The sequence below is a fragment of the Gobio gobio genome, assembly GCF_949357685.1.
Source record: "Gobio gobio genome assembly, chromosome: 9".
Taxonomy (NCBI): Eukaryota; Metazoa; Chordata; class Actinopteri; order Cypriniformes; family Gobionidae; genus Gobio; species Gobio gobio.
In genome coordinates this window covers 4,780,060-4,803,626 of record NC_137115.1, presented here as the reverse complement: position 1 = coordinate 4,803,626, position 23,567 = coordinate 4,780,060, and the positions used below count along the sequence as shown (strand labels likewise).

The window sequence follows — 23,567 nt, the reverse complement described above, 5'->3', positions numbered from 1 at the left end:
AATTATTAAAGGGAGCCAAAATACGAATTGCAAAAGGAGAAATATGAAGGTCACTTTTTTGTTCTAACATGGGATGAAATTCTGTTCCTCACACAGAACTTTTGTATAGCTTCAGAATATAGTGCACGTCATATGGACTGTTTTTTTTATAATGCGTTTGTCTTCTTTTTGAAGCTTGGAAGCCTTGAAGCTTTTAAATTCCCAAACATTTTTAATGCATGGACAAGAGTGACCAGTGCAGACTTTAATGCTTTATTTTTGTGTTCCATGAAAGAAGCCACACAGATTTGGACTGGCACGAGGATGAGTTCATAATGACAGAATTGTATTCCTATAGCACCAGGCACATATGCAGTCCTGGTCTTGCAGCAGAAATACGCTTTTCTGAAGTCATGGTCAGGCTAATTGTTCTTGAGTCAGAGGGATCTTCCCGGTTGATACTGGGTTAGACTGATTTTGTAAGACGTGCACACATAACTGTGTTTGTGTGCATGTGGACGTGCATCAACTAGAAGTAAGTTGCACCTGATTTGCTCCCAAAGTGCGTGTTCCATTTGTATTGTGTTGGGTAAGATCAGAGCAGAAAAGTCCTCAAGCGCAATCCATCTCCTTGTTCATAATTAGATAAAACTTCTGTCTAATACATTCAGAGCATTGTCATGTCTGCTGCAGTTCGAGGGGAATTCTATTTCCTGCTGCATTGATCCGTATGCTCTGAAAGTCCAGCGGTTTAAAGGACAGGTCTTTAAATCACATCTTATGGTGGGTCATTCATGCTATGCTGTACTTTTCAACTTTGCTCAGGTAATTAAACTGAAATAATTATAGCTTAGCTTTTCAAATAATGTTGAGAATGTAAACAGGATTTCCAAGCGGATGGAAATAAAGAGCTTTAGTTAATGGTCAAAATTGAACACAATACAATGTATTGCAGTTATAACAACGAATATCACTGAATCCATTGCACTTACTGATGTTTGTTTGTGCTGTTGTTTTCCCATCAACTGATGTCACTTCCTGAAAGATGATGTCATTGAGGAAATAACCTCTGTTAAAGAGATATTACAAAAGATTTTAAGGATGGAAATTGATATTGTAGACAAAATGTCCTTTAAAGTGATAACAAACAAACATTTCGTATTATACCAACAATATTGTCAATACAACGTTTTGCATGAAACATTTTGATTATAGAAAGAAACAAAGTAAGAAACACCAGCAAGTTTCAAAGAATTTTAGCAAATATTGGAGGGGAAAATAGCAAAATGGCAACATACACTCAAAGCAAAATATTGAAAATATTTAAAGGCACAATATGTAAGATTTTTTTATTAAAATATCCAAAATACAATACACTGTAATAAAAAAAAGTCAGTAAAAATGGGGTACAATTTACTGTATAAATATGAAGGAATGTTGTGTTTTACCTGTATATTGGATTACACATTGCATTAGTTTTAAGGGTTAACGGAAATTTCCGTAAAAAAAAATACTGGATAATGTCTTGGCAGAAAATTACCAGTACATTTTCCGATTTTATTTTTAACAGTGTAGAACAGTGTTAAATATTTAGTTGACTTGTGTACTTACATTATCCCAAATGTTTCCAAGAATTTTTAAATCCATAGAAATAATCATTTTAACCAGACACGGTTAACCCGCGTTACCCTCGATTTCCAGTTTTATTTTGTAGAAACCATGGAAACACTAAAGATGATTTAATATATGATGTGTTTTATTAGACAGGTGAGAAACTGTTTGGATCATTCATGGACAGAAACTAATGGAAACTAATGATTGTTCTCCATCTCAACACAGTTAGTCTTATTGTTTAAATCTGGTGTTCTTGATTTACCGCGAGTGCCATGTTTTACCGCCTAATATGATCTCGCTCACTGCAGTGTGAACAAGTGTCTCATAGTAATGCCGATCGAACACACAGAGTAGTATTATAACATAACTTTAACACACTCAAATGTAACACACTCAAATGTGTGTAATATGATAAAACAGCGCTGTGTTCCCCCACATATGCATGAGCGGAAGAAGCAGAAGCATCGTCTGCGGCAGAATAAAAGCCCCGCCAAATCAAGTGTCATCAAGCCACGCCTTTGTTTTGAATAAGTGACCTCTAGCGGCGAAAAATTACATATTGTGCCTTTAAGATTCACTCTTATGTATTTTTATTTCTTCCTAATCAGGATATCTTGATAAAAATGAACTCTCTTGACAATACATAAAACACATAATTATAATTAATACACAACCAATTATGTATATACATAGAGAATAACGAGCTAACAAGTCTATTCAACCTGAACCAATCCCATGAAAGACTAGAACACACAAGAAAACCCGTTCTGCTCTAGACACGCACTTGCAAACTTCCTAAGCACTTCCCCTCGGGGGAATCCCTGCCGCCATTTTGAAGTGAGTTCCACTTTGTGAAGTGGACGAGGGAAGTTTATATGGACAGACCCTCGCTCCTTTTGACCGAAGGAGCGTGTCTACTTCATGTGTACACTTCAGGCAGCTTCATATACCACAATGCAACGTCACCGCATATCTTGTTGAATTTACTCCCCCACAAACAACTCTATGATATTTTAATTATTTTTTTAAAACATTTAAAACACACCAATATACATATAATATGCCGCATTAAACAATTTTTTAAAGGAAAACACAACTCATGCAACGTAAGCAATAACGCACATCCAAGTGAACAAGACGGAGGGAAGTTAGCAAGTGAAGGGCATAAAAAAACGAACTGGAATGCAGCACAGGAAACAAAAGACAGGAACTAGACCTTTAAGACATAACAAAATAAAAGACATGAAACTGTGCAGATATCTTTGTCTAGTTCAAATGACTGAAATCACAAGTTAACCGTTCACATTTGTGTCAGACATATCAAGTTGGTTTTTTATGAAAGCTTCAGCTTCAGGACAACTCCAGTATTTAAAGGTATTATAACCACTTTTACTTTTGTTTGTACACTTCGTTTGTTCTTTGATATTTTGCAAGAGAATATAAAGGTATGATTTAATCGAGTGATTAAGTATTTTGAAGCTTTTTCGGCGTTACAAGTGTTGCCATAGAAACAGATCATTTCTGAGTCTGAGGATGCGAACAGCTCAGCGTAGAATCCCTGAGTTATGGTAATTCTGAAATATTTGAATGCAGAATCACATTTGAATGTAGATCTTCTTTTTACAGCCCGGCCTGTCACTGCAGTTCTCTGACATATAGAGCTGACACTAGCAGCACAGTGGGAAGTAATGCAGCCGCATCCTTTAAACCAGCACTCGTAAAACAAACGCTCCGATCCGTGCTGTAACAGAGAATCATTCCTTCGCATTCTGCCTCATAAACACAGCGGGCCTTACGGGTTGCATGTGCCTGGCTGAAACTGACAGCGTGCAATAAAAGCCGACATAACAGATAATGAACAGGCAAGATGAAGGAACAAAAGGCGTGGCTAAATGGCAGATTTATAGTTACATCCAGGCCATGTTTTTGCATTGAGATGCATGCATAAGATTATTACAGGCACACTTTCGCAAACAAATCAGAGATGTATCAGAACATCTGATGTGTATCTGAAAGAAAACAAGCTCAAGCCTTTGCTAAATATAGCAGGTATTGATTTATAAGCATGAAAAGATGTGCTTGGAGAAATATTACAACAAACACAATCAAAAGTTTTCCAGACCCTTTATTTTAGCTGCATCCAATCATTGCAAAAAAAAAATGGGACATTTTGACTGTGAAACAAAGAGACAAGAAGAAGTGTGAAAGACTGCAGTGTGTTTTTGTGTGTGCACTTGTATAGTTATCTTTGTGAGGACAAGTTTGAGTTTTGGACTATCAGAGTGAGGTCCTCGATTTCTGACACCCCTTTAAAGGGCTGCTTGAGGGTTAAGGCTGGAGTTGAGTTCAAAGGTCCAAGAATAAAAATAGTTTGAGCTTCAAGAACCAATGAGGTTCATTCTTGTGTTACGCATCACGTTTGAGCTTCAAGAACCAATGAGGTTCATTCTAATGTGACGCGGCACGTTTGAGCTTCAGCAAGAACCAATGAGGTTCATTCTCATGTTACGCATCACATTTGAGCTTCTGCAAGAACCAATGAGGTTCATTCTCGTGTTACGCACCACATTTGAGCTTCAGCAAGAACCAATGAGGTTCATTCTTGTGTTACGCATCACATTTGAGCTTCTGCAAGAACCAATGAGGTTCATTCTCGTGTTACACATCACATTTCAGCTTCTGCAAGAACCAATGAGGTTCATTTTGTGTTACGCATCACATTTGAGCTTCAGCAAGAACCAATGAGGTTCATTCTCGTGTTACGCATCACATTTGAGCTTCAGCAAGAGCCAATGAGGTTCATTCTAATGTAACGCGGCACGTTTGAGCTTCAGCAAGAACCAATGAGGTTCATTCTCGTGTTACGCATCACATTTGAGCTTCAGCAAGAACCAATGAGGTTCATTCTCATGTTACGCATCAAATTTGAGCTTCAGCAAGAACCAATGAGGTTCATTCTCATGTTACGCATCACATTTGAGCTTCTGCAAGAACCAATGAGGTTCATTTTTGTGTTACGCATCACGTTTGAGCTTCAGCAAGAACCAATGAGGTTCATTCTCGTGTTACGCATCACATTTGAGCTTCAGCAAAAACCATTGAGGTTCATTCACGTGTTACGCATCACATTTGAGCTTCTGCAAGAACCAATGAGGTTCATTTTTGTGTTACTCATCACGTTTGAGCCTCAGCAAGAACCAATGAGGTTCATCCTTAGCCGCGTTTCCACCACAGGAACTTTTCCCAGGAACTAGGAACTTTGGGGTGGTACTCGGTGTGTTTTGACTGCAGGAACCAGGGTCTAAATGAAGTTCCGGGTAAATATTTCCCGGAACCCGGGTGGGACTTGGTGATTGGTGGTTGAGCTTCCTCAAGAACCAATGAGGCTCATTCTCGCGCGTTAAGCATGTACAGTTGAGCTTCTATTTCTGTTCGCTGATCAGTGTTTATATGTGAGTATAAGCCTAAATTCAATTTGTAAAGCGATCTTCAGAAAATGTTATGTCGTTTTACAATGTCTGTATGAACTTTTTGAAGCGTCAAAGTGCAAAGTTGTGTAGACTGTCAACAGAGGGACAGAAATTAAAAATATCATCATTTGTGTTACAAAAATGAACAAAAGTCTTGCAGGTTTGAAACAACATGAGGCTGAGTAAATGACAGAATTTTCCTTTTTGGATGAAATAACACTTTACGGTTAGGGTAATTATATAAATGAATGTCATCCCAAAGATCAATGTACTTACGTCATATGCGTGTGTGTGTGTGTGTGTGTGTGTGTGTGTGTGTGTGTGTGTGTGTGTGTGTGTGTGTGTGTGTGTGTGTGTGTGTGTGTGTGTGTGTGTGTGTGTGTGTGTGTGTGTGTGTGTGTGTGTGTGTGTGTGTGTGTGAATGAGATTGCATCAGTCACTCAGAAGTCAAGAAGGTGATCAATGTCAAATCGATGAACCGCCATATACTCAGGGCATTTTTGCAACACTAGAAATGTCAGACTTTTTTTCTTCTGTGATGCTTTCAAAGTGTCAGGCCTTTTTCAGTTTCACAGCCCCACTCGTGTGGATTCCCAGTGAAATGATTGGATTTTACCCACAAAATATCATGGCACATTTTTCCTTAATCGTGGATACTCTTATCTGTTATTGAACCATGAATGGAAATGCAAACAGATCACATCGTATAGGTGTCCTCCTTGCTCAATATTGAGAATAAGAGCTCTCATTTTCAGTATTTACAGTGTGTTTGTGCAGAACAGATGGTCTGTCTTCAGGAGGATCTGCCAGTAACCGAATGCTCTGCACCAATCATTTCCCGTGTGCTGACATTTTGATTATTTCCCTGAGATTCCCCCGAGATCCGAGTCCATTATCACTGGATTACAAGTGTTCCCAACAGAAAAGGATTTAGCATTTTCTGTTTGTCCACCACTTTATTGACAGAGTCCAACTTAAGGTGTTTTAAGCGGTCTTGCTGAGGCAGTGATTCAGTGATTGTGGAATGCTAATTAGGGCAGTTCGACGACACGGCACTCACTTTGGCAGACCCGATGCTGCAAATCACTTCAGGGAGCTGACAGGCCATCTGATAAACACAGGAGAGAGTGTTAAAGAGCCTGTTCTCTACTTAACACAACCCACCCCCCAACAAACACACACACACACATCCAGTCAGGACCGCCTAGAGTGCACGGCCTTGTTAGCACTCTTGAGTGAGTGTCGTTGGACCAGGGATGTATGCATTCATGCACACCCTATAAAGCCTTTTTCGAGTGGGTGTGATTTGGCCGCCTATGTGAACTTCCTGAAGCATCACTTGTGTTAGTGTGGGACTGCGAGGAAGGTCGCTGTCATGGCGCCAGTGCTCCAAAGACAGCGGCCGGCTTAGTTTCAGCCACTGCTATTCCTGTCACTGATAGGACGCTCTCTCCGAGACGCACTCCTTTCATTAGGCTAATTGTCCTTAGTGTGGACAGGATGTCTGCTTGAAGGCTTGGTGTCATTCAGAGCGATAGGGACACTAATACACACTTGCACGGTTGAACACACATGCAGGCGAGTGAATGCGGAGCTGGCAGCGAGCCGCGCTGGATGCAGTTCGTTCCAGGGGCATTTTAACTCAGTTGCCCCGACTAACCTCAAAGTGCCATAACAGTTTCAGATATAGACAGCCGAGGCATCATCCACTGTGCACGCATGCACGTACACACACACATTCGCACCCACACCAAAGACAACGCTGCAATGATTGACATTGACAAAGTGACCAAACGCAGGGTATGTTCCAAAGACTTTGTTTTTTAGGTCCCTTTGACCAGAAGGATTTAAGTTAACATTTCAATAATTTGACTTTAATTTCTTTCACATTTCTCACAGACCTCTTGGTCCATGAATCAAACAGGCCTTCCGAGTTTCGTTCCCATAGGCCATTGATAACCTTGTCTAATAGGTGCTTAAAATTCATTGGCCGATGGCAGGCATGTTTTTCGAGATACGTCCTCATAGACTATCATGTCACCTTGGACAAAGGCTCTGTTTACACCTGGTATTAAGATGCGTTTTGGTCGATCTGATCACAAGTAGACGAGGTAGACACATTCCCGTTTACACCTGGTATTCTAATCCGTCTGTTTTGTCCACTTCTGTCCAGATTTCTTCGAGGGGAGGTTCACTGGGCGGATAAACGTATGTCTTTTTCAGATCTTTCGATCTACCGGACAACATAATCTCACACAATGTTCATATGAAAGTGCCCGGAGATGACGGAAAAACAAACAGAGAGCAGCAGCTTTAGTTTCTGCTCTAAAAGCTGCAAGACCAGCCGTATGCCGTGAGTGAGTGTTAGAAATCAAGAATGGTGAGAGAACATTGTGCTTGGTGCGTTTTTCATCTTCAAACCGAACTTGGGTCTTGAGCCAAGGTTAATTCCCGTCTGGCCATCGCGCTTCCCATAATGTTTATGCATTAGGTCAGTAGGTCAAGATTTGACGGTCTTTTAGAGGATGTTCGAATGCATTTGACCACATGAATCAATCTGGTCAAATGCGTTTTCGACTACCTCTGGAAATGGTCGAAAGTTTTAGACCCCATTTACACCTGTATTTAGTGTCGTCCACTTGTGATCTGATCGACCAAATGGCATCTTAATACCAAGTGTAAACAGGGCCAAAGACACTGCATGCCAATTTTCAAGTTGATCGGACAGAGGGTTGTGTAGTTGTTTCATTTTCATGTTTTATTTTTTTGTGGGTTGTGTGTGTGTCGAGCTCATATGTCCTGCATGTATACAGAGTGTGGTGAAAATATCGCATTCCATTCAAGAGTTCTAGCCATTTTTCATATAAGTGGTCACACCCACCTCAGACGTTTTGGAGTCTAAATTGTTACTTTTTTTTCAATAATCATTGATATTTACACTCCAGAGAATCTTTCTGCACTGGTTTGGTTCAGATCGGGTGAAAAACCTAGGACTAGTTCATTTAGCAAAAGTAGGTTTTGGACAATATCTGCGATATAGTTTTTTAAAGGTTGTACACAGACCTCAACACTTGACGCACAAACTTCAAGAATGGTGACAATCAACAAATGTAAAAAGATTAGATCTTAACATCACATCGCAACAAATAACTAACAATAATGTCAGAACATTTTAAACAAAATTTCAAAAAACCTAACATTTGTTCATTATGAAATTATTTGACTAGTTGGGGGGTGGGGGTGGGTTTGATCTAGCATGGGTTTTATGTAATTTAATAATTCATAATTAGTTGTTTTTACAGTATAATATGTGCCTGTTACAGTGCCATTATTATGATCACGGGTCAGCAAAAACTGAAAAAGATGCATATTATATATTCACTGTGATGTTGCAGGGCATTCCAATGAATTAATTACCAATGTTTAGCATCTACAGAAGTCCTTATTAAGTGTGTAGGCAGCAGTGAAATTGCACAGGGACTGTGTGAACTGGAACAATGCTATGTTGAAGAGTCTAAAGAGGAAGTTCTACGGTGTCTTCACCAATCAAAAGCCTGGCTTGCTCTGTTTATTTTGATGTCTCTTCAGAATTGCTTACTCCTACGAAAGTAAAAGGGAAGAGAGCAAATCCCGCAACCCCTGACTGCAGGACATGGATGAATGGACTCGCCCCTGAGTAGTAAAACGCAGCGCTGCAGCGTGAGCTCTGTTCCTCCCCCAGCAATCATTGCTCTCCCATGTGTTGGAGAACATCGGGTTGTTGGACATCACTAGCACTGCAGTGTGTTGTTGACAAGACACGGGGGTCATTCCCCAGACATTGCAGGAAATGTCTCTCTTTGCGATAAACCAGCTGGTCCTATTTGTTTAGGGGGGTTTTTAACAGCCCTGCAGTCTGATGACAAATCCGCAGGTCTCGCGAATGAAGTGTCTCCCTGCGTGCCACGCTGATCTGCTCTAAGAGGGAATGATGAAGGGGTGAGAGCGTGTGTGAGAAACTCCGACAGCAGCTGAATCCTCCCACTAAACCGTACCATTGAAACACTAATTAGTATTGATACAAGTGCACGCTTGGAGTGTCTTACTCACGGGAAAGAGATCACCTTTCAGTGTGAAAAGAAGCTGATGTTGACAAATTATGCTGCTGCATTGTTTCCAGTGCAATTAAAACGGTCTGACAGCCCAAACTGTTACTGTACAAACATCATTTCAGCCAATTAAAAATATGGATGCCAGTCAGAAGCTGACTTAAAAAAAAAAAAACTGCATTCTTCACCATAAAAACATCGCACCAGACAGAATACGTATCCATTCACAGTTCTCACGTGTGTATTGATCCAATAATGCAGACAGAACATTGTATGTGAATACTATTCTGGACACTGCCACTGAATCTACATCACTAAAAAGTACAATTCCTCAACGAATGATTCATTCGTTTCATTTTAAAGGTGTGTGTGTCTGTGTGACATTTTAGCTCAAAATACCCCGCATATAATTTTTATTGTATGTTAAAATTGTCACTTTTTGAGCAAAAACAGTGAGCAAAAACGCGCCGTTTTTGAGTGTGTCACTTTAAATGCAAATGAGCTGCTGCTTCCTAGAAGAGGGCGGGGCTTCAATAGCTCTGATTACCTTATGCGGACACACACTGAAAAGATCAGAAACTGTTCAGCCGGACAATGAGTCGGACAATGATGGAGAGACTCAAGAAGAAGAGACAACATGTAGAATGAGACAGGACGATTCTGAAGGGATAGTTGATTAATTTATGAGTTAACTATCGTCAAGTCAATGATTAGCATATTCTGTCATGATAATCTATAAATTACTAGTGTGGGAACTGTTGTAAAATGCACAGAGCCAGAGAAATCTGCTGCATGAAGATAGAACAGGGATAGTTTAGTTTAATTACGGTTATAACTTATGTTGTCATGTTGCTTTATGACATGCTATTGCATTTGTGTTCGTACTGTTTCGCAATAAATGTGAAAGACGGATGACAGCTTGAGCGACTCCCAAATGTGCTCGACAACAACTCTTCCTCTTCTCAACATGGCCATTGTTGTGTGTTCCCGGGGTTTATGTAAATTGTAGGTTTAATGATTTCACTAACCTGTGAAGAAGCTTGTTGTAGTCCCTACCAGCCATTTGTTGTTGTCCTTAAAAAGTGATTTCTGTAAAAGAAAATATCTCCCTTTGCTTTGAACTTTGAGCGTCGCCACTTTGCAGACGTTGTTCATGCTCAAACAGCGACACTACACACTCACTAAAGTTAAAAACGTCAAATCATAATCAACCATCACTTTAATTGTTCAAAAACACACAGCACAACCAGTGTAGTCCTATTCCCAAACGTATATGACTCGATAAAACAGTTCTCTTTGGTGAATCAAACTTTAATAAATGACTCAAATGAATCAGTTCTTTTTAGTGAATCAAAGACATACAGCCCAGTGCTGATTTTTGAATCAATGATTCTTATGAGACGCTACTTTTTAATGTGAATTCATCAAAAAACATAGGCCCACAGCACAACCATGTTATGATGTACTTAAAGGGTTAGTTCACCCAAAAATTAGCCCATGATTTACTCCCCCTCAAGTCATCCTAGGTGTATATGACATTCTTCTTTCAGACGAATAAAATCGGAGTTATATTACAAAAGTCCAGGCTAATCCAAGCATTAGAATTGGATTCATAGTTGCTCTGTTTTTGAAGTCCATAAAAAGTGCATCTGTCCATCAAATAACTGCTCCACGCGGCTCTGGGGTGTTAATAAAGGCCTTCTGAAGCGAATCGATGCTTTTTGTTAAAGAAAAATATCCATATTTAAAACTTTATAAAGTAAACTTTTGGCCGACCGCCTTCCGTATTCAATTTATGGAAAAATTGTTGAAAGTTCCCCTGCCGATTGAAAGACTAACGCGACCAGGTCCGCTCGTCATGACGTCACGTACGCATCTTGAGTTTCACTTTCAACATTCAACACTTTTCCACGGAAGGCGGTCGGCCGAATGTTTACTTGGTAAAGTTTTGAATATGGATATTTTTCTTACACAACGCTTGGATTAGCCTGGACTTTTGTAATATAACTCCGATTTTATTCGTCTGAAAGAAGAATGTCATATACACCTAGGATGACTTGAGGGTGAGTAAATTATGGGCTAATTTTCATTTTTGGGTGAATTATCCCTTTAAGGCTCATGGAGACTTAAATCATTTACTGCTGGATGTTCCTGATAATAGCCAACAATACATCGTATGGGTCAAAATTATATATTGATTTTTCTTTTATGCCAAAAATCATTAGGATGTTCCATGAAGATATTTTGTAAATGTCTAACCATAAATATATCCAAAATTTATTATTATTTGTAATATGCATTGTTAAGGACTTCATTTGGACAACTTTAAAGGAGATTTTCTCAATATTTCGATTTTTTGGCACCCTCAGATTTTCAAATTGTTGAATATCTCGACCAAATATTGTCATACCCTAACAAACCATACATCAGTGGAAAGCTTATGTATTATTTATTAATAATATGTATGCATCATACGAACCCTTATGACTGATTTTGTGGTCACATAACCACAGTTTTGTTTTAGTATGACTAGTCGTTACAACACACCTTCAGTAGGTGTGAATCGTTTTACATGTATTTATTATCGCAGCTATGTGATCATGCCATGGAACTGCTTTTCCCCTCAAATATGATCGGCTTCTGTTATGGAATCAGAGCCAGAATCGTTGAACATAAGCTCGCATCTTTGTCCGTCTCTCTCTCTCTTTGCTGGGTTCCTCGTCTGGCTCGCAACCAGACTCCAAAATCACAAAAAGCATGCTACTCTAAAAGCTCGATAAGGCGCTTGTTACCTCCTCAGAACAGCGAGATAAGCAGGAGGGAACAGACTCTGCCCTGGCCCACTTCGCCGGCGTGCAACCATCAAAGTCACACGGAGTTGCACAGGGACCGTTTTGTCATAAAATCTGGAAATGGCAAAGGAGAGAATGTTGTGGAGGCCTGCCGTCTGTCTGTGATGTATTCTCCATGTGCATCTGGGATGCGGGTCACGTCAGTGTGCCCTTTCACTGCAGACCTGTCAGTCAACACTGTATTCCTGAGTGGATGGCAGCTCTGACGTGCCATCTGCGCGCAAGCAGGGCCGTGCAAACAGGGATGAGTGATGTAACTGCGGTAGAGTGGAATTAGACAAATAAGAACAAGGGTCAAACAAAGGACTTGAGTCTCCAGCGAGGCCGGCCTTCAAATTCCTGTAAAATTACAAATTGTGTGTCAACGCACAAATTGAATTGCGCTCTTTTACGAGAGGCATTCTGTCTAGGGTGCACTAATTAGTCGGAGATCAGCCGTTGCCCAAAATAGCGCCAGGTTTTGTGTGTTTAGCTCTGCACCGTGCTGATTATCTCATTCCCGACTGTGAGGGTTATTTTCTCCGCGCTCAAAATGTGTGTGGTCATTACGAGGCATGGGAGAAAAATATGCACCAGCATTTGTGGTCATTTGCTCCCGGGGTTCATCGGCTCACCTGATTACTCTACATTGATTTACTCTCCTAGCTGATCAATACCTATTTTAAGGTCTTTTTTTTAAGCAATGGGGGATTTGTAAAATATCCTGCTAAACAGGCTGTATTTTTTCTCTCTGGTGCTCTCTCTCTTGCTTTTTCACACTGTATTTCAGAGGGAAATATATAAGCCATTACTTAACTAACGTCGTAAACAGCTTTCGGAACACTTAGCGAGGGAACATAACTAGCATGACTTGCAGATGGGCTGTCGGGGATCGATTTTTTGCTGTCATTAGGCACCTTATGTAAGCGATTAGCGTAGACGAAGCTGCATGGCATTACGGACGGGAGCACAGGTGCAGTGTGGGAGTGACCGGGATCTGGAGCTGAATGATTGCTTAATGCACCATGTCATGACATCTGAAACTAACCGAAATCCAGTTTTCTATAACAAAGACCCATTAATGGAAATGAAACGTATGTACAGAATGATGTAAATTAAAGCTGTGCTACAAAACCTAGTGATCGTAGTATCCTGCTAAGGCTGGGGTGTCCAAACTCCTGCAGAGTTTAGATTCAGTTTACCTCATCACTGCCAGGAAGTTTCTTGTATACCTGGTAAGCCCTTGATTAGGGGATTCAGGTGTGTTTAATTTGAGCTAAACCTTACAGGACAGAGGCCTTCCAGGAACAGCATTGGACATCCCTGTGTTAAGGCATGGTGAACTTGATTTTTACCAAGAACAACATGTTCCTGGGTCAGATTTGAGGGACATGTTTACAGTTTATGTTAAGTTTAGGCTTCTACATCAGTGTCATTCAGCTATAATTTCCCTCTGATTTTAGGGATAAGCTATGGATAGGGGTATGTTTAGGGGTAGGGATATGATTAGGATTAAATTTCCAGACAGAAATATTGTTCCAGAATCAACCTTTTTTTTTATTATTCATTATGTCCAGATCATAGACACTCAATTTGCTTATTTTATTTTATTTATTTGTATGTTTTATTTATTTTGTATTAATATTATTATTATTATTTTTAATTATGTCCAGATGATAGACACTCAATTAGCTTATTTATTTATTTATTTATTTATTTATTTATTTATTTATTTATTTATTTATTTATTTATTTATTTATTTATTTATTTATTTATTTATTTATTTATTTATTTATTTATTTATTTATTTATTTATTTATTTATTTATTTATGTATGTCCAGTTAATAGACACTCTGTTTGCTTAAACTAAATTGTATTATTTTATTTTATTTATTTGTATTTATTTATATTTTTATTATTTTTTTATTTTTTATTATGAGATCATAGACATTCAATTATCATATTTATTTATTTATTTATTTGTTTATTTATTTATTTACTTGTTATTGTTGGTTTGTTTGTTTGTCTGTTTGTTTTTGTTTGTTTGTTTGTTTTATTCATTATGTCCAAATAATAGACACTCTGTTTGCTTAAACTAAATTTTATCATTTTATTTTATTATATATATATTATGTCTAGATAATAGACGCTCAGTTGTTTTTATGTATTTTTTAATTTATTTTATTGTGTTTTTTTTATTTTATTTTTTTATTCATTATGTCCAGATCATAGACACCCAGTTTGTTAAACTATTTTATTTATTTAGTTTTTGTTGTTGTTGTTGTTGTTTTTATTTTTATTATTCATTATGTCCAGATTATAGACACTCAATTTGCTTAACCTATTTTATTTATTTAGTTAGTTAGTTAGTTAGTTAGTTAGTTAGTTAGTTAGTTAGTTAGTTAGTTAGTTAGTTAGTTAGTTAGTTAGTTAGTTAGTTAGTTAGTTAGTTATTTGTTTGTTTATTTGTTTTTCATGTTTTTTTATTATTCATTATGTCCAGACGATAGACACTCCATTTGCTTAACCTATATTATTTTATTTTATTAATATTATATTATGTAACACTTTACAATAAGGTCCATTAGGTAACATTAGTAAACTGCATTAGTTAACATGAACTAATAATGAACTGCTAATAAAGCATTTATTTATCTTTGTTAATGTTAATTTCAACATTTACTAATGCATTATTAAAATCTAGTTAACATTAGTTAATACACTGTGAACTAACATGAACATGAACGGCTGTATTTTTATGAACTAACGTTAACAGAGATGAACTAATGCTGGACAGAGGTGTTGTTCATGGTTAGTTCATGCTAACTGATGCATTAACTAATGTAACCTTATTGTAAAGTGTTACCATTATTTTCCATGTCCAGATTTTCTAACTACAGAAAAATATAAATCAAATAGCTCTTTTAAAAAGGATTGATGGAAAGGATTCAGAATATGATCTTTTTGTCCTGCACTACAGCAGTACTCTCTGTTCAGGCTCTCTCCGCTCCGAGCCCAGCTCAATAGATTTGACAGGTGAACACTAAATGTGTCAGAATGGAGATAGCGAGAGCCGGCAGAAGCAGCGAGGAGCACACAGAGGTGCTCACCCAGGTTGGCGTTACTTCTGTGTGTTTGAGGGAGAGTTTGACTGGATGATGGAGACTGCAGCAGCTTTCATGGCGTGGCGGTGCTGATGCAGTTAGTCTTTGGGGAGCAGAGAACAGCTGAGACTGCCAGCCTGTTTTAGGCACACATTAAACTCAATCCGCACACTCAGAAAGTACATCTCCCTTGTGAGCTCTGATTTAATCCTTCAAGTAACCATCGAAGATGTTTCCCCGAAGGTGTCCGTCTTGTTCCATCTCGCAGTCATGTCATGTCACATTTATAAAGACACTCTATTTAATGTGAGAACCTGAGCCGTCAGGTTAAGTTTTTTCTGTTTGCCCATTAGAGAGTCAAACAGCTTTTCCCTTGGTGTTTGACATGATAAATATGTTTACTCGTGTAATTGAGAGAGGGTGATTCATTGAGTGAGGTATTAGCTGATCAGATTAACCCCGCCTTGTTTGCTCATGTGAATCTCTAAACAGTGGTAATCCTAAAACAAACCATTTCATATTCCTATAGGACACAATAAAATCCATGTAATGACATTTGTCCGTCCGAAATGTATCAAGGATTAGCCCATGCTCAGACTGGTAAATCCCCCGGTTCATTGTCATTAATGACTTACCCTCATGTCGTTCGACACCCGTCAGACCTCCATTCATCTTCGGAACACAAATGAAGATATTTTAGTTGAAATCTGATGGCTCTGAAAGGCCTCCATTGGCACAATGCACGGTTCACTCTCAAGACCCTTAAAAGGTACTAAAGACGTCATTACAAAGTCCATCTCACTACAGTGGTTCTAAAATAACTTTATGGAGTGACGAGAATAGTTTTTGTGCGCAAAAAAAACTCTAAATAACGACTTCAAGTCGAATCATGATTCGGATTCGGACTTTGGCGATCCAAACCGCTGAATCGACTCGCTGATTCATAACGCTTCGAAGCTTCATGATGCCGTGTTTTAAAATTGTCATCACTATATAAGTCGTTATTTAGGGTTTTTTGCGCACAAAAACTATTCTCGCCGATTCATAAAGTTATTGTAGAACCACTGTAGTGAGATGGACTTTGTAACGACGTCTTTAGTGCCTTTTAAGGGTCTTGAGAGTGTAAAGTGCCATTGTGCCAATGGAGGCCTTTCAGAGCCATCAGATTTCAACTAAAATATCTTCATTTGTGTCTGAAGATGAACGGAGGTCTGACGGGTGTCCAACGACATGAGGGTAAGTAATTAATGACAGAATTTTCATTTTTGGGTGAACTAACCCTTTAAAGGTGCACTCAGTATTTTTCCCCCTAATTAAAAGTTAATGTGCATGCTTATTTTCTGAAATTATGCTGTTTTATTCTTTTGAGTTATCTCTTTGTGTTTCAGGTTTGCAGTCGAAGCTGAGGATGGCAGGAGATTCTCGCGTCCACATGGACCACGACATGGAGATAGGAGTGACTCCAAGAGAGGTCAGCGGTCCCCGATATCTCCTTCAGCTTCTTTAGTTACGTTAAAAGAACATACTGTAACCATGGAATAAATCAGCCAAACTTTAATATTTTGCATGCAAACCATGCATTTACCATGTACCCCACCCCCACAAAAAATGGTGCTATACAGGACTAAAAGTGGTTCTTTGGCTCGTAATCATAGGGGAACCACTTTAAGTGCTGTATAGCACCAAATCTTGGTGCTTCAGTGGTTCTTCAGCGGATCTTTGGGATGACTGAGGTGCAGAACCTGTTAAGATATGGTGCTATATAGCCCCAAAAAGTGGTTCCCCTACACTCTCAGAAAAAAAGGTACAAAAGTTGTCACTGGGGCGGTACCCTTTCAAAAAGGTACACCTTTGTACCTAAAGAGTGCCTATTAGTAGCTCAAAAGCACATATTGGTACCAACATTTTACATATTAGTAACTAAATTGTACATATTAGAGCCTTTTTAATGGGTACTGTCCCAGTGACAGCTTTTGTACCTTTTTTCTGAGAGTGTATGATTACGAGCCAAGAACCCCTTTTAGTGCCATATAGCATAATGTTTTTACATTAATTTGGAGAGTAACAGTGAAATTATTACAATATAAAAATATTAAAAACTCCAATGTTTTTAATCGTGATTAATTGAGATGAATCAAAGAAAAAATTTGGGATTTTTTAAAAGAATTTATCGAAACAATTGTTTATTTGAAGGCCACATTAGTGAAATGCTATTTTGATGTATTAATTATTCAAATATACGAAAAAAAAAACATTTAATAAAAAAAAAAAAAATATATATATATATATATATATATATATATATATATATATATATATATATATATATATATATATATATATATATATATATATATATATATTCATTTTTTTAATATATATATATATATATATATATATATATATATATATATATATATATATATATATATATATTGTATTAAATATTTTAATCTACTGACAAAAATGTCATTAAATTTTTTTAAATATATTTTTATTTAATAAATGTATTTATAGTTTTTTTTAAAATGTGCAATATTAATGCACACATTTATAACTAAATAATTTTCTTATTTTTTAAATAGATTAACAGCACTAATATAGTATATTTATATATATATATATATATTAGGGCTGTCAAAAGATTAATCGCGATTAATCGCATCCAAAATAAAAGTTTGTGTTTACATAATATATGTGTGTGTACTCTGTTAATTATTATTTATATATAAATACACACACAAGCATGTACATATTTAAGAAAAAAATATTATAGATTATATAAATGTATATACAGTATATACATGCAAATATTTCTTAAATATATACATGAATGTGTGTGTATTTATATATAAGTAATAATTAACAGAGTACACACACATATGTAAACACAAACTTTTATTTTGAATGCAATTAATCGCGATTAATCTTTTGACAGCCCTAATATATATATATATATATATATATATATATATATATATATATATATATATATATATATATATATATATATATATATATATATATATATATATATATATATATATATATATATATATATATATATATATATATATATATATATATATATATATATATATATATGTATATTCTCTCAATATCTTTTAATACATCAAAATAGCATTTCACTAACATGGCCTTCAAATAAACAATTGTTTCAATTAATAATGTGGGAGGTTGAAACACCAGGAACTAAACAATGGGTGAAGGATGTAATTAACTATAAAATTCAGGCAATAATTATGTACTGTCCTTACATTCTCATTGACAGGTCATTGTATGATGGCCATTGAATTGTTGTATGGTTATTAAATAAAATAGCTGGTTACACAATACTCAGTCATGTATCTCAGAGAGCTGTGCAATAATCTGAAATTGAGGGAAACAGGAAAACACAGGAAAACAGGAAACAGGAAAATAAATATTTTTAAATTATAAAGCTGTATATGTTGTGAGAATATTGTATATGTTACGAATTTAAATATATGTAATACATAATCAATGCCTATTTAATTTATGTTCTGATTATACTATCTATCTTGAAGTACAAAGTTGGAGGCGCACCAAATAAAATTGGCTTTTGTTGTAGACATTTATTTTGTGATGTTTACAAAAAGTGTATTTTTTTGCCAAAGATGGCTTTATCTGACAGAAAATTGGGGGACGCAGGTGTGTGTACAGCAGGAGGTCTCTGTATGTGCCAGTTTTTCATAAGCTTTTAAGGCTTGCCTAAAATTGGCTGCCACCACCTTAACATGATACCACGTTTCAATTAACAACCAAGCACAATCTTCCACAAATGGAGAGACAATGTGCCAAAGCACACTTGTCTCATGTGGAGGACACTGTGTTTTGGACTTGGGAGGGATTCTTATCTGGGCTTGCCAGTGTCCCATAGGGAAGAGGAAGGTAATGGGGGAAGTGTCCCATGGAGCAGGTGTAGAACAAGAAATCAGAAATGGACTAGGGCCAAGATAGCGCAGGATAGAGAGCGAAAGAGAGTCATGGGAAAAAAGAAAGGACCACCAGTTCTTTTACAGTGTTGCAGTAATCTGCATGTGCTGTACGTGTCGAGACGTACTGTGAAAATGTCATGACAGTAGCAAAGATATTAGAGCACATTGTTTGGAAGGAACAGTACCTTGATGTTGGCAACTACGTCATCCACGACTGTCATTGCCTGGCTTATAGCAGCTCTGTGAAGAGAGAGAACTGAGGCAGATGGGACCTATTGACCTGGCTTGCAAAATATGCTGTAAGATTCTGATGGGACTAGATTGCAACATGTGTAGGAAGCATCACATCCTGCATGCATTATGCCTCAACACACCAACGGTCTCCCTAGAACTCTCCCTAACAGTGATGCTTAATATAGGTCTACAGGTTCAGACTTGCTGATATATCGTAGCCCGTTTTAACATTATCAATATTTCGAATCAGTTCCGTGCTCCAGAGGGAAAAGCTAAGATTTCTAAAGCCTTGTTCATACTGTCGATCCAAATCCGATTTTTGTGCATATCCGATTGAAATCCGATCAGATTTAGCAAGGCCAAAAATCACATGGAATACAAATGAAAGCTACACGCATTTCTGGAAATCCGACTGCTCTGATCCGATTTCGTGTGGTTTATGTCTATGTCTTATGTCAATGCCTCACGTTGTTATAGAAAACATGCTGAAAGTCGCTTCAGAAACAAGGTTGTGTCGTTGCAAAGTGCCGGTCGAGCAGAAAATGACAATATAACGTAGGTTGACCATATTTTGATTATCCAAAACCAGGACACCCGGCCCGGCAAGGAGATACTCAAATGATACTCGAAGTTTATTCAAAGATTCCTTATTAATTTCAATACATTTAAAGTATGCCCCCTCTGTATAGATAGAAAATGGTTATATTAGGGCCAGGACAGGACATGTCCTGGGAAAACAGGACATGTCCTGGGAAAACAGGATGTTTGGTCACCCTAATATAACGGAGACATGTTTTGAAACCAGCCTCCTACGGTTAGGAGGTAGTGGTCCTCCGCGCAGCGGCTACACAATGTCATCTTGTAAATAAGACAACATCTGTATTGCAAACCCCTCCATGTTGCAGTTGTTGTTGCCGTTTTTGTCTTATGCCTACCAATGCAACATAGAAACCAATGCAGATATTCCGGAAAACGAAAGAGCTGCATGGATACACAAATCGGATCTGAACAGTTGCGATGCACAGTGCGGACAGTCAAACATTAGATCAGAAAATCGGCTTTGGACTGACAGTCTGAACGAGGCTTATGTCACATTGATCCCGTTTCCCAAGAATGAATTTGTTTCTCTCTCTGCCTCCTTACAGCAGGTGAAGAAACTCCCCAAGCACCTGAGGGAATCCCAAATCCCCACAGATCGCACGCACCTCATCTCTGATCCTGTTAAGAAACCCCGCCAGCGCTATGTACAGAAAGACGGCAAGTGCAACGTTCATCATGGAAACGTTCAAGAGACGTATCGTTATCTCAGCGACCTCTTCACGACACTGGTTGACTTACGTTGGCGCCTCAGTTTCTTTATTTTCACCTTGGTCTATGTGGTCAACTGGCTCTTCTTTGGGTTTTTGTGGTGGCTCATTGCACTCATACGAGGAGATCTCCTACACGGCGATGAGGAGGGCTGGACCCCTTGTGTGGAAAACCTCAACAGCTTTGTCTCAGCTTTCCTCTTTTCCATTGAAACTGAGACCACCATTGGCTACGGCTACCGTGTCATCACGGAGAAGTGCCCGGAAGGGATCATACTTCTACTGGTGCAGGCCATCTTGGGGTCCATTGTTAACGCCATGATGGTGGGCTGCATGTTCGTAAAGATCTCGCAACCCAAGAACCGAGCAGAGACGTTGATGTTCTCTCACAAGGCCGTGATCTCGGTGAGGGACAACAAGATGTGCCTGATGTTCAGAGTGGGCGACCTGCGGAATTCCCACATTGTGGAAGCGTCAATCCGTGCCAAACTCATCCGTTCGCAGCAGACCAAGGAGGGCGAGTTCATTCCGCTCAACCAGACGGATATCAACATTGGCTTTGACACAGGAGACGACCGCCTCTTCCTGGTATCGCCTCTTATTATCTCACACGAGATCAATGAGAAGAGTCCTTTCTGGGAGATGTCCCGGGCACAGATAGAGAAGGAAGAGTTTGAGATTGTCGTCATCTTGGAGGGCATGGTCGAAGCTACAGGTATGTTTTCCTTATCGAGCAATTGAACCCTTGACCTGAAAGTGTCATGATCTCCACAGAAATAAAGCTTTGCATTAACCCACTATACAGCTCTTTATATCAGTCTTTCGGGAATGGCTTCAAGGAGCAAGTTGAGCATTAACTGCCAAGCTCTGTAGAGCAGTTGACCTCAATGAATTTTCCATGATTGTGGTAAGCGAGAAACTTAAAGGTCAAGTCATTTAAATATACAAAACTGCACTGGCATTATTCATTTTCTGACAGTGCTGAGTCATCCCTTCCCTAAGCATGCTGACTACACGAAATAACATTTAATAACTGACAAGAAGATAAATGTTTCAATATTGATGCTGTGTTTCCTACACATGAGATGGGGTGGGTCTGAGAGCCTCTTGTTGTCTGGCAAGCCATGTCCTTGCAAACCTGTCCAGGCTGGAGTTGTGGAAAGAGGTGAAAGGTGATGAAAGTACTCCGGGTATGTTCCACTCTGCTGGAGGGGATCCTTTGGAAAGCTTATTGGAGCAAAAAAAGTTTCTTTTTCCACTCTTCATTTTAATTAACATTGTTCCAGTTCTTAGGTCAGTGCAACTCAATAACGGTCAGGCAGTTCAATGAGGAAACTGCTTTTTAAATGTTTTTGAGAGTTTCAGTATTATACCTCCCCAGCAAGCAGTTTTGCATTTTGAAGGCGTCTAATAGCCGTCCAAACACAGCCCTAATGTCTAGGCTAAAACAAGGGAAAATTTGGGCTGACAGTGAAATTTTAATCAACGTCATTAGTCATCTAGAACATGAACATGTCGAAGAAATTAAACCAACACCTTGTAATCACTGTTGACTTTGCTTACATGATGGAATATCATACATATGTCAAAAAAGACATGCAACTGAAGGTTATTTTGGCTAGACGTACTCATAGCCGGACTATATCGGGTCTGTAGTTATCCGATGCGGTGAAATGACGGCTATTGCTTGCTGGGTTAAGACATCAAACTAAGATTACGTTCAGACTGCAGACAAAAGTGGCCCAAATCACATCTGGGCCCGTATTTATCAAGCCTCTGAGAATTACTCACAAGAACACTCTTAAGAATTGACTTAAGAGTAAAAAAACTCTTGGCTCAAAGCTGCACTTAAAAGTTAGTTATTAAGCATCTCAGTCGTAATTTAAGTTAAGTGTAGGACTAAATCTTAAGTGTCAGTCTTAGAGATGATTCACAACACTTGCCACAAATGGGATTTTGGATGACGACCTAGGTATGGACCAATCACTGAAGTTTACATTCAACACACATTTGACAATAAAGAATTTTCAAGAGAATGCATTACGACATACACATTGGAAATTAAAGATAAACACGTTTTCCACCATGTCTTAATTACAAATTTTAAACCTGTGTGCTGTTAACTGACATGTCTATATATAGCCTAGATTTTATGATATAATCAGCCACCATGGATTCCAAAAGAAAACCGAACTGGCGGGAGCAGGAAGCGCTGGCAAAGATGATGCCTGCTTTGTCCAAACGATACCGTTTTATTAACTGCTCATCGTCAAACTTTCACCCTCTCTTGAAAGATTTGCACACATCTCTGTCAACTCAGTGACATCACGAGCCCCTACTGGCAACTCCTTACCACTTGAGAGACCTCTCGAGCTGTCTTAAATAACTGGGAGAGTAAGAGTGATTCTTAGCTTTAAGAAATTTGATAACTTGCTTTTATACTTAGGTTTGTAAGTAGGAGTACATTTCACGAATTCTCAGCACTTAAGACTAAAATGGCACTTTGAGAAGCTTGATAAATACGGGCCCTGATCTTTTTTCTTTCTAATTTGGACCACTTTCATATGTGGTGCTAAATCAGATACAGATGCGGATGTTTTGCAATGCAACCTCAGTCTGATCAGTCATATTAAAATAAACTTTTACATCACTCTAGATTGACATTCGTCACAATTCTGTGCTGATGGACATCCCTCCAAAGATTTTACACACTGATAGTTATTTGAATAGCAGTTATACTTATAACTATTATGGTGACAGCTCTATACAGGCAAAACCTGAGGAAAAACTATGCGTTATACTATTAAAACTTAAAGGGATAGTTCACCCAAAAATGCAAATTTGACATTTATCTGCTTACCCCCAGGGCATCCAAGATGTAGGTGACTTTGTTTCTTTAGTCGAACAAAAATGAAGATGTTTAACACCAACCATTTCAGTCTCTCAGTCGTATAATGCCTG

The 23,567-nt window shown here is 38.2% G+C and overlaps 1 protein-coding gene across 1 annotated transcript in view; it reads left to right on the top strand.

The window, feature by feature from the left end:
- kcnj5 (potassium inwardly rectifying channel subfamily J member 5) overlaps nt 1-23,567 on the top strand; it is a 47,347-nt gene that overhangs the window by 1,446 nt on the left and 22,334 nt on the right. The window contains exons 2-3 of the mRNA XM_079825959.1: nt 16,477-16,559; nt 20,445-21,321. Of these exons, the coding sequence (XP_079682085.1) occupies nt 16,497-16,559; nt 20,445-21,321 (940 nt within the window). The 5' untranslated portion in view covers nt 16,477-16,496. The remainder of the gene's footprint in view (nt 1-16,476; nt 16,560-20,444; nt 21,322-23,567) is intronic.